The sequence below is a fragment of the Mus caroli genome, unplaced genomic scaffold (genome assembly GCF_978045245.1).
Source record: "Mus caroli unplaced genomic scaffold, Mus_caroli_1 scaffold_10, whole genome shotgun sequence".
Lineage (NCBI taxonomy): Eukaryota > Metazoa > Chordata > Mammalia > Rodentia > Muridae > Mus > Mus caroli.
The window spans coordinates 64,755,087-64,767,115 of NW_028227265.1; the positions used below are offsets into that span (position 1 = coordinate 64,755,087).

Sequence of the window (12,029 nt, forward strand, 5' to 3'; positions counted from 1 at the left end):
GTGTCTGTGTTCACTGCACCCCAGTCTTCGGCACAATGGAGAACTATGGACTCAGACTTAGGGTATCTCAGAGCTACAGACTGAGACCAAGACACACATCTGCAAGGAACTGGTGGTCCACTGGGCATGCCCGAGCCTGGTTCTGTTCTAGTATCCTAGAATAAGATGACATTTCTCTGAGCCAGTTAGACAGAGAGCACTATCTCAGGCTGGTGGCACTGAGCACCTCTGACTGCAGCCCCTGGCTTTCCAACCTGAAGCCTAGGTGTTAGGTTTCCTTCAAGCCTGAACTCCAGGCTGAGAAAACTGGGGCACTCCAGGGCCCCAGTTCACCCTAGGGCTCAGGGTTAACTGAAGACCAGCATTCCAAGGCCCCAGTTCACACTAGGGCTCAGGGTTCAAAGCCTTGAGAGGAGGGGTTCAGGGAGACCTACACAGCCTCCTCTCCCTCCCCCCACCCCAACCCAGCGTAGTTCTGATGTCCAAGATACACGGACGAGGTTATGGAGAGAGTTTTAGACTTAGAGCATTTGCCTTTCATTTGGGAAGCCCTAGATATCATTCCCAGCACAATCAGTATATTTTAAATCCAGTAGCCACTGTTATAGGGGAGACGCCATGTTTGAATTTGTGGAAGCTTACTGAAAGCAAGTCAGCTGTTGGGATATACAGTCAAGCAGTGTTTCTCAGAGATTATATGTATTAATTGGAGCAGTGCGGGGGGGCGGAGTGGGGCAGGTAGCAGGTGATGGGTGAATCTCTACACAGGCAGAGATCAGAAAAGGGCAGTACTGGACTCCTTTGCTGTTCTTCCTCTTTGCCTCTGGGGCTTGGATTACGTATCCCCCTGTCTCTGCCCAACTTGGATTGGTGTGCCAAGTGTTTGTAGGCACAACGCATGGTTTGTTATATTTGTTATAGATGCTCAACTTTGGTCTTTATCACTGCCCGGAAAGTACACTTAACCACTGAGCTACCTCTCCAGCCTGGGCTTTTTGTTTTATAGTCAGGGTTTCACTATGCAGCCTTGACTGACCTGGAATTTACCATCTAGACCAGGCTGGCCTCCAATCCAGGGATCTACCTGCTTCTGCCTCTGCTTGGTTTAAAGATCTTTTTTAAACCTTTAACACCAAGCCTTTTCTTTTTTGAATATGGGAACAAAGATCTATTCACCCCAGACAGACCAAAGAAGATTTCTCCCAATTCTTGGTGAACCAGTGAACACAATTGGAGTTACATACAGGCATGTAGCTAAGGGTATGCCTATTGGAACACTCACAAATAATAGATCAAGAAAATCTCAACCATCCAGCAATCCTTTAGTCTCTTATAATCTTCCATGACCAAAGGTTAAAGGGATCCAGTCTTGGCAGGTCTTCTGAGAGTAATTATAGCTGCCAAATATTTATGTAATCTATAGCCAAACCCGACACTGAATTTCTGATTCTCCTGCCTTTCACCTCCCAAGTACTGGGACTACAGGCAGGTAGCACAAACAGAGCCTTTGAAACATAGGTTATATATATTTTTATTAAATTTGGGTTTCCAATCAGATAAAAGTACTTTTCCAGTCTGTTTCTACATTTTAAATATGATCCCCTCCATTTTATTTTGGGAGGAACTTGATATATGTCACAGGTAGCCCCTCATCATCTTGTTTCAAAACCACTCTATCCAGTATTATGAAAATTACAGTTCTCTCCTGTGGCCATGTAGAGTTCGAGATGCTGAAACTGGCCTGGAGCAAACCACTTCATTGCACCTTGAGTGGCTCCCCCATGGCACTGAGTATCAGGGCCTTTGCTGCCAGAGGCACAGAGTCAGCAGAAGGGACCTAGTGAGCACATGCTTTTAAAAATAGGTATAGCTGGGGCTGGAGAGATGGCTCAGTGGTTAAGAGCACTGCTTGCTCTTCTAGAGGTCTGAGTTCAATTCTCAGCAACTACATGGTGGCTCACAACTATCTGTAATGGGATCTGATACTCTCTCCTGGTGTGTCTGAAGACAGCTACAGTGTACTCATCATATATACCAAATAAATTATATATACACACATATATATGGAGAGAGAGAGAGAGAGAGAGAGAGAGAGAGAGAGAGAGAGAAGTTAAAGGCATACCTCTACTACAGAGTGAGTTTGAGTTCAAGGCCAGCCTGGGTGACTTGGGGAGAACCTGTCTAGTAGCAGATTGGGGGTGTTGATCGGTGTAGAGAGCTGGATTAGCAGAAGTAAGGTGCTAAGAGGGGAACAAGAGAAGGAAGCAGGGGAGGAGTGGAGGGAGGGAGGTAGTAAGTATGGGAAGGAGGGAAGAAGGAAAAAAATACTCCAAACAACCTGGAAGAAGACCACCTCCAGAGGAAGGACTATTGAGATCGAAGTAAGCTGTCTCACACAAGGACAGGCCCCAGAAGCTGGACATGATGGGTATTCTTTTATCTTTCATTTTCTATTGTTCAGTCCTTGCATACACATCTCACGGTGACTTCTCTTTGCTGCATTGTTCAGATACATTTTAGGTCTGTTTCTCTTTCTTCATTTAATATATTGTAAAGTGTTCTTTACCTTCAATTGAATCTCATATATGCCCCCCATATTCCTGTCTTTTCCCTTTCATCCTCTCTACTCCCCCTTCACTTAATTACAGCCTTCTATGACTTCAACAATCCTTAAAATTCACAGCCACTAACACTGTCTCAGTGGTCCCTGCTTAGCTATGTTACCCACATTTGGTAACCTTAACTAAGTTAAGGTTACAGTTTCTTTCAATTTCTTCAGAGATGATTTTCTTTTATCTAATACTTAATCCATACCCTTCCTCATCCTTATATCCTTCCTATGTCAATCCCAGAGATCCGAAGAGAAAGACCCAAATCATCATGGCCAAATTGATTAAAGCAAGCAATTGGTTAAAACAAGCTTTTTTATTCCTGTATACAGCTGTCTGTCTCTAAAAGTGTGGTTCCAGAGGTCAGCACTGGATGTGCGAAAGACAAGGCTTTTATGGATCACGGGTAGGGGGTAACAAATGGGGAGTTTGGACGGCAAAATAAGGGAAGCTACAGGAGCAGAACATAAGCATAGCAAGTTAGTCATAATGACCTGAAACAAAGATATCACAAGGTGGGCATAACAAGCTCATAACAAGATAGTCTCAACAGCCTTTTGAAACAAAGAGTTGCAAAATGGTTTTGAAACAAAGGCATGGTCACCATTTCCTGGAACAGGCAGTATGGAACCATTGTAGTTAAGATTACAGGTGGGGCATAGCCCAATCTTTGAGAAACAGAGGTTTAATCATAAACAGGAATGAACCTAGTTTGCCGTTAGTGTAAGATGGCTTTTAAGCCTAAAACGGAATCAGGCTGGTTCTTTACCTACTCCTAATCTTATTAACTAAACTCTGAGTACACTCTGTACTATGCTTGCTTGTTTACCCTCCAACAGTGTTAGGAAGTCTAAGAGGTTACTGTTATTAGCTAGTAGGTCAATTCCACGATGGTAATTCCAAACACCTATAGTTGCTCTCCTAGTTAAGATTCTACTCAAGAAGCCGGGTATGGTGGCACATGCCTTTAATCCCAGCACTCGGGAGGCAGAGGCAGGCGGATTGCTGAGTTTGAGCACAGTCTGGTCTACAAAGTGAGTTCCAGGACAGCCAGGGCTACACAGAGAAACCCTGTCTCCCTGTCTCGAAAAGACCAAAAAAAAAAAAAAAAAAAAAGATTCTACTCAAGGGATAATCAGGAGCATGCCCCAGGCACCGGAGCTTCTGGTCTGAATAATTATTTACAACTGAAAGAATAAACACGAGCCATCACGCCCGAGTTACTCTATTATTATTTTTGAGACAGTGGCTTCCTATGTAACCCCAGCTGGTCTTGATCTCCCATTTGTAGCCAAAGCAAATCTTGAACTCATGCAGATCCACCTGTCTCTGCCTCAGGAGAGATGGGATTCAGGGCATGCACACTCACCCCAGCCACTGACATCTCATCTGAGTCTTGCGTGTATCCTTGGATTGGAGTACTGGTGAGAGGTCCTGAGATCACTTCATGCAGGTCCCTTCATTCCACTCTATCTGGCTCTCCCACCTAGAAGTGTCTTCTCAAGTCCATGGGTAAGATGGAATGCTTACTTCCATAAGTGGCACCAAGCAGAAATAGGGCTCCTGGGTTTTAAACACTGCTATGTAATGTCCTTCATGTCTCTGACTCTTTGTGAACTCCTGCTCATTTTGAAACTTTAATTTCCCTTTAAAACATCCAATCTCAGAGCTCAGTGCCGTGAAACACACTTATAATCTCAACCAAGAGGATTTTGAGTTCAAGACCAGCCTAGGCAATATAGAGAGACCCTGTCTTAAAAATTAATAAATAAATAAATAATTTAAAAAGGTGCTTAGACTCCCCTGAGAATTGGAATGGAGCCCAGCTCTTTGCCTCACTGTCCTTTTAAAATTATTTCTTATTAAATTGACTTACTTGCCTGTGTCTGTACACCAGGGCCACATCCTGCTTGTGGAGGCCAGAAGACAACTTACACTGTTTCCACTACCTGGGTCCCGGGGATCCAATTCATAGTATCAAGTTTGGCAGGCAGCAACTTACCCATTGGACTATCTTGCTTTGTCCTTACTGCCTTTTTTTTTTTTAAGATTTTTTTTTTCAGTTATGTGTAGGAGTGAGTGCAAGAGCCTGTGCAGGCCATAAAATGGTGTTGGATCCCCAGGAACTGGAGTTATAGGCAGTTGTGAGCCACCTATGTGGGTTCCAGGAACCAAACCTGAGTCCTCTGCAAGAGTAGTGTTCCTAACCGTTGAACTCTCCCTCCTGCTCTTGTGTTTGGTTTTTTATTTATTGTGTGTGCCAGTGTGCAGTGGATGTGCATGCGCAAATGTGGTGGCCCACATGGGGTCAGAGGACAGCCAGGGAGTGGCAGTCCAAACCTTCTACTTAGTGACACTGTCTTATTGCCACTGAGTAACCAGTCATAATGGCTGCCTCTTACATCAGTTAGCAATCAAGAAAACACCCAGATCAATTTCTTAACAGAGATTCCTTCTCTTCAGGTGTCTTTCGGTTATCTTAAGACCATAGCTGAAACTGACAACCATCAACAACGGGGCCTCTCCTTTTTGGATGTGAGTCCCTGCCACATTCTCTACACTTTAAGAACTTCTAGCTGGCATCCTGTAGTATCTGTTTTGGATAAAAGTCGGCAGTTCTCAATCCAGAAGAGTACCAGAGGCTCCCTTCAAATCGTTAAAATGCTGATTATGGACACGGCTCAGCCCACAGTCTCTGCAGCTGCAGACCCAGCTGCTACTGGCTTGATTACTTTTTTTTTAAATCGATGCTTTATTTATTTAGACTTTATTGTATTTATGTGTGTCCATGTGAGTGTATACAGATGTTATAGGAGCTCAGAAGAGGATGTGAGATTCCTCGGAACCTGAGAGATATTTTGGCGCTACATGTCATGAGTGTGAGAAATGGCTTTCTGGTTCCTCTGGAAGAGCAGCCAACACTCTTAACAATTCTTGGTCTTCCTGCCTGAGTAGCAAGTACGCTTAGCCACTAGGCCATCTCTCCAGGCCCTAGGTGTTTTATTGTTAATTAACATGTAGAAATTGCATACTATAATTTATAATTTATAGTATGCAATATGACATTTCAGTGTCGATGTGTAATGATCAGATCTGTATAAGGAATGTCTGGTTTGGGGTGTGTGTGTGTGTGGGGGGGTATTTTGCTTTGTTTTTGTTTGGTTTGCTTTGTCATTTTCTTGCTAGGGATTAAACCTGAGCTTTATACCTTCGAGGCCTGTGTAGTGTGGACCTCAGAGAAGCATACTGAATCCCTAGGGCAGGTCACCATGCGGGTGCCTTAGCTACAGATTTATTTCAAGGCCACTCGGTATCTTATTTGTGCGAGATGTGTGTGTGTTGGCATGTGCATACCATGATGCTTGCAGAGGTCAAAAGACAAAATTTTTTGGCGTTGTTAATGCAAATAAGAACCTCAGCGTCATCAAAGCAGCTGCGGGTCTTTAGCCAGGCCCATTGGGCATGCGCAGATTCTTTCCCCGCCCACTTCCCCAGTATTCAGTCTGCAACTGAGAGGTCTGTGTGCTCTGTGCTGAGCTCAACTTTTCTGTAGGGCTGCCTGCGTGCCTCCTACAGGTAAAATGTGGGGGTGGGGGGCATAGAAAGGGCTGATGGGAGCATAGCTCAGTGCAGAAACCGTCAGAGCGCAGATTATGTGCCGTCTGATCTCCTTAGACTATGGAGCGGCTTTTAAGAGCGGGAGGAAAACGGAATAAAGTTGGGCATGGTGGTGCACGCCTTCAATTCCACCACTTGGGCAGCTGAGGCAGGTGGATCTCTGGGAGCTGGAGTCCAGCCTGGTCTGCATCGTGAGACCTGCTCTCAAAAATAATTATAAAGTAATTAATTAAGACACGGTCACTGTGGCTCTGCATGCAGGCCAGCAGGTCAGATTCCGACCACTCCAGAGGCTCAAGCGGGAATATCCAAAGTTTAAAGCCTGACTTAATTATTCGTAATGAATTCAAGGCCAGCTTGTACAAAACCTAACCAAATCACTTTATTGTTGTGTCCGTGTGAGATTTGTGGGGACGCGTGTGTGGATCCTGGTTCTTGTGCAGGGTCAAAGACAACTCTACAGAGTTTCTCCTTACAGCTTTTAGGTAGGTCTTGGGGATTGAACTCAGGTGGGCCCGTGTATCGTGTGGCTGCAAACACCTTACTCGCTGAGCCATCTCGTTGGTTGTGAGAAGTTATTTCAAGGTTGAAATCTGCGAGGTGTTTGGAAAAACTGTAACCTGTAGGATGGTTGGGAGTTGGGGAGTGTCCAAAGTAAAGTTCTGGGTGAAATGTGTACTGACAGATCGTAGCATACTATTGACACGGAAAAAGAATTCACTGGCCCTGAACGGGACCTGCGTTTGTAAAGGGGACTAAGAGACTTTAAGGCATAAAGGAGGGCAGGGAAGGTCGGGGAACTGAATATTTGTGGAAAGGAGGATAGAGGGTGATGGGCTTCCTGTCCTCAGACTGCATCCTCCTACCCGCTTCTCGAGGTCTGGGAATTCCCCCAGGATCCCCCCGACCAACGTGGTAGAAAGAAAGGGCCAACTCTCAGGAGTTGTTATCTCGAATCCACAAGGGGACCATGACATGGGCATGCCCCTCCCCAACAAGTAAATAAATATCATTTAAAACTTAAAATATATCTCTGTTCTCATAAGGGAAGCTGATGATCCCTTCGGACTTGGCGAGGATCCTGCCTCTGTTTCCTTCCCCAGTGCTGAGATCACAAGTGTGCTCCATATGCCCTTCCCCCACCTTGTACTTTAGCCTGTATGCTCTACACTCCCCACCTCTACCTTACAGTTAGCCTGTGTGCTCCATACTCCCCACCCCTAACTTACAGTCAGCCTGTGTGTTCCACACCCCCACCCCTACCTTACAGTCAGCCTGTGTGCGCCACACTCCCCACCCCTACCTTACAGTCAGCCTGTGTGCTCTACACTCCCCACCTCTATCTTACAGTCAGCCTGTGTGTTCCACACCCCCACCCCTACCTTACAGTCAGCCTGTGTGCGCCACACTCCCCACCCCTACCTTACAGTCAGCCTGTGTGCTTCACACTCCCCACCCCTACCTTACAGTCAGCCTGTGTGCTTCACACTCCCCACCCCTACCTTACAGTCAGCCTCTGTGCTTCACACTCCCCACCCCTTCCTTACAGTCAGCCTGTGTGCTCCACACCCCCACCCCTACCTTACAGTCAGCCTCTGTGCTTCACACTCCCCACCCCTACCTTACAGTCAGCCTGTGTGTTCCACACCCCCACCCCTACCTTACAGTCAGCCTGTGTGTTCCACACCCCCACCCCTACCTTACAGTCAGCCTGTGTGTTCCACACCCCCACCCCTACCTTACAGTCAGCCTCTGTGCTTCACACTCCCCACCCCTACCTTACAGTCAGCCTGTGTGCTTCACACTCCCCACCACTACCTTACACTCAGCCTGTGTGCTCCACACCCCCACCCCTACCTTACACTCAGTCTGTGTGTTCTACACTCCCTACCCACACTTGTATTTTACAGCCAACTTGCTGATCATTGGTCTCATTTAATGCACCCAACTTCCTGAATAGAGACTCAAGTCCACAGAGATTCAGTTCATCAGTACCATGTAGCTACTTTGAAAGTAGTGTGGAGTAGAACACTCTTATTAGAGCCCACTCTCTAGTTGGATCTGTTTATGTCATCATAGATAGGATACAATGTTACTCTCCATGTGAAATCCTCCTGGGATGTATTTTGGGAACTCCAACCAATGGAATACAACAGTATTGTATGAAGCATTTCAATATTAAGGTTTTTTGGAGGTTGATTTGTTTTTGTTTTTGCTTTTTTCCTTTTTCTTTTTGTTTTTTTTGTTTTTTTTTTGTTTTTTGTTTTTTTTTGAGACAAGACTTCTCTTTGTAACAGCCCCAGCTGTCCTGGAACTCATTCTGTAGACCAGGCTGGCCTCAAACTCACAGGCATCTGACTGTCTCTGCCTCCCAAGCACTGGGCTTAAAGGTGTCAGTCACCACTGCCCCTACCTGGCTCAGTATTAGTTTTGAAGGCTGTACAGTAATATGTGAGTATACAAAAGGATAATGAGCCCAGTATTTCATCTATACCAGCTAGTATGTCAACCTGTCCGTCTGTCTGTCTGTCTACCTATCTATCTATCTTTAGAGAATGTGTCACGTATCCCAAGCTGGCCTCAAATTCCCTATGTAGTCCAGAATGACCATAAACTGTGAAAGGATTTGGGTTGGTTGGTGATGTACTGCATTATATTTTGTTTTTCTTGGAGACAAATTCTCTCAGTGTAGCCCAGGCTGGCTCCTACCTTGCCATGCCCTTGCCTCAGCCTTCCAAGTGCCAGGATTACAGGTGTCTACCCAGTGTATTCTACGCAGGATCAAATCCAGAGCTTGGTGTGTGCATTTGGAGTCGAGAGAATAACTTTATGGAGTTGGTTTCTCCTCATACCTTTACCTTATTTTGAAGTAGTGTTTTAGCTTGTTTGTGTGTTTGTGAACTCAGAGCCCACATGTGGCTGCCAGAGAACAACTTAGAGATTTGTCCTCCTTCTTTCCATCATGTGCTTCTGTGGAGAGAACTCAGGCTACCATGGTTGGCCTCGAGCTCCTTGACCCACTGTGCCATCTTGCTGGCTCTCCTCTGCATGCTTTGTTGGGCTCATGGCGACTTGAATTTCCAGCTCCAGGGGGATCTGACACTCTGGCTTCCCTAGGCACCTGCACTAATGTTCACTTTCCTACATGTAGACACACACTCACATATAATTTAAAACAATGAAAATAGACTGAAAAATAATTTTTTCTCATCCACAGGAACCCTCCTAGGTCCATTACACCATGTCTGCTTTCTAAACCAAGCTCGTGACCTAACCTCTGAGACAAGCAGAGAATTCTGCTCACCGTCTGAGCTAAGTTAAAGCATTTTGATTGGATGTAAGTGAATACCATCCGAGTACTAGACCAGTGACACCTACAAGGACTTGGAAGGACACAACGGCTCACAGTTCCTTGAGCTCCTGGAAGGCAGGCCCTGCCAAGGAATTTCTCCATTTCATTTCCTCTCAGAGCAATGGACTCCACAGCCCTAAAAATCTTGCAGGACAAATGTATCTGTCACATTTGTTCAGATTTCCTGGAAGACCCAGTGACCAGTAGGTGTGGGCACAACTTCTGTTTTGCCTGCCTCAGTTTGCTCTGGGATGATCTACAAGGCAACATCTTCTGTCCTGTCTGTCAAACTCCCTTTCCACCGAAAAGCTTCAGCAGGAACTACCAGTTCCGTAACATGACTGAAATCATTAGGCTCCTGCAGAAGACACAGAGCAAGAGGAAGAGACAGGAAGAACACACAGTGTGTCCGAAGCATGATCAGCCTCTGGTCTTGTTCTGTGTGAGGGATCGGGATGTCTTATGTACCCAGTGTAGCCTCTCTGTCGAACACCAGGGCCATTACACCTGCCCCATTAAGAAAGCCAGCTCTTATCACAGGAAAGTCCTAGAGAGTGCAATTGCAACTTTAAAGTTCGGAGTGAAACAAGTTGAAGAAAATCTAGCTGTGCAGCACAGAAGAGTTCTTGGACTGAGGGAGGAGGCTGAATATCAAAAAATAGAGATACGTTATGAATTTGGGCAAATCAAACTGTTCCTACAAAGTGAGCATGAGGCGCATCTAAATGACATATCCATGGAGGAGCTGCGGAGTTTCTCAGAACTGAGTGGATATCTTGAGACCCTGTTAGACCATGTTTCCACAGCAAAAGATCTGTTGAAGGAAGTGGAGGCCATACATGAAAGGTCAGATGTCACACTCCTGAGAGCCTACCAAAGGTTGCAAAACTTTAAATCCCCCAAACCGTGGTCATTTAGGACAAAGCAATATGGCCTCAGTCTCCCACCGCAGTATTCTGGCTTGAGCAGAATCATCAAGCAGTTTCAAGCAGATGTGACTTTTGACCTTGACACAGCACACCCTCAGCTGGTTATTTCTGAGGATAGAAAATCTGTGTTTTATAAAGAAGCATGGTCACGTGTGCATGCTAGCCCTCAGAAATTTCACCTCTGGCCAGCTCTCCTGGGATGTAAAGGATTCGACTCTGGTCGACAGTACTGGGAAGTCAAAGTGGGAGACAAGCCCAGATGGACACTGGGTGTGTGTGAAGTCCACTTTTCTGGGGACTGGAGCAGTCAGTCCTCGGGTTACTGGGCAATTGGACGGTATGCTGAGAATAGTTACGTCACCTATGGACCTATAAGAACGGAGTTTCTGCCAGTGGTGCGACCCAGCAAGGTCGGCATATTTTTGGATTATGAATTGGGTGAGCTCTCCTTCTATAATATGAATGACAGGTCTCTTCTCTACACTTTCAGGAATTCTTTTACCAGCACCCTTTGGCCCTATTTCTATACAGGAACAGATTCTGAATCTCTTGAAATCTTAACCCACCCCACCCCAGACACAGGGTCTTACTAAGTTCTAGGCTAATTTAGCCAGCACATTTAAACTAGTAATTAAGCAAGCAAACAAACTACAAAATCCACCACCCACAAGACCCCCAAGTCTTCTAAATTTAACCACTGAAAACCAGACTGTGTTTTTAACTATTATTCCCAGTAACTCTAAGAACATGATGGCTGCCACAAGTGTGACACATGCCTGCCCCATCCTAGCACCCCCAGAGATTTAGGTACCAAGAGTAAGGCAGTCTAGCCAATGTGACCCTGGGATGGCAGCTGAGGTTGTCCTCAGCCTCTGCCTGCACACACACTTCCCCTCATGCCATACACAATAAAAAATGCATATCAGAAAACAGAATATTGGGGAAGAGGCACTGAATTGGCAGTAGTTTAAGGGAGAGCTGCTGCTGCCCTATTTAGGAGACAAACTGAAGATGAACCGGCTTGACCTGTGTGAGTGGACATTTCATTCATTGAAGTAACCACTGTATGTTAAGATAGGAGACCTCATGCACTGTGTGAAGGGTTAGTGACTGAGAAGATGGGTTAGAACAGTCAATAGGAGCTAGGGTGTAGTCACAGGTAGAAGGTATGACTGCCTATGTCCAGGGTCCAATCCTCAGTACTGGGTTGGGAAATCGAACACAAGGTTGCATTTTGTTGGGCTAGGTGGCATCCCAGCCCTCAGGACACTATGTCTAACAACAGACCCTACCTCACACAGGAAGAAAGTGAGGACCAATCCTCAAGGCTGTCCTCTACCCTGAGCATGTACCCTATAGCTTGTCATGTCCATCCTCACGCACATGAACACACACACATCATATAAGCACACCAACAATTTAAAAATGAGAAAAGTGGGGTCTCCAGTCATCTACTTCAGATGGTCCTATCTTGAAAAAAAAAAAGCAAAAACATCAGACAACTAACTCATTTCATAACTT

General features: G+C 45.6%; 1 protein-coding gene across 1 annotated transcript; it reads left to right on the top strand.

The window, feature by feature from the left end:
• The first annotated feature begins 9,700 nt into the window (after window positions 1–9,700).
• Window positions 9,701–11,101, top strand: Trim60 (tripartite motif containing 60). Its single transcript, XM_085844296.1, has one exon. The coding sequence runs from the start codon at window positions 9,701–9,703 to the stop codon at window positions 11,099–11,101; it is 1,401 nt and encodes a 466-aa protein (XP_085700422.1).
• The last annotated feature ends 928 nt before the right edge of the window (window positions 11,102–12,029 follow it).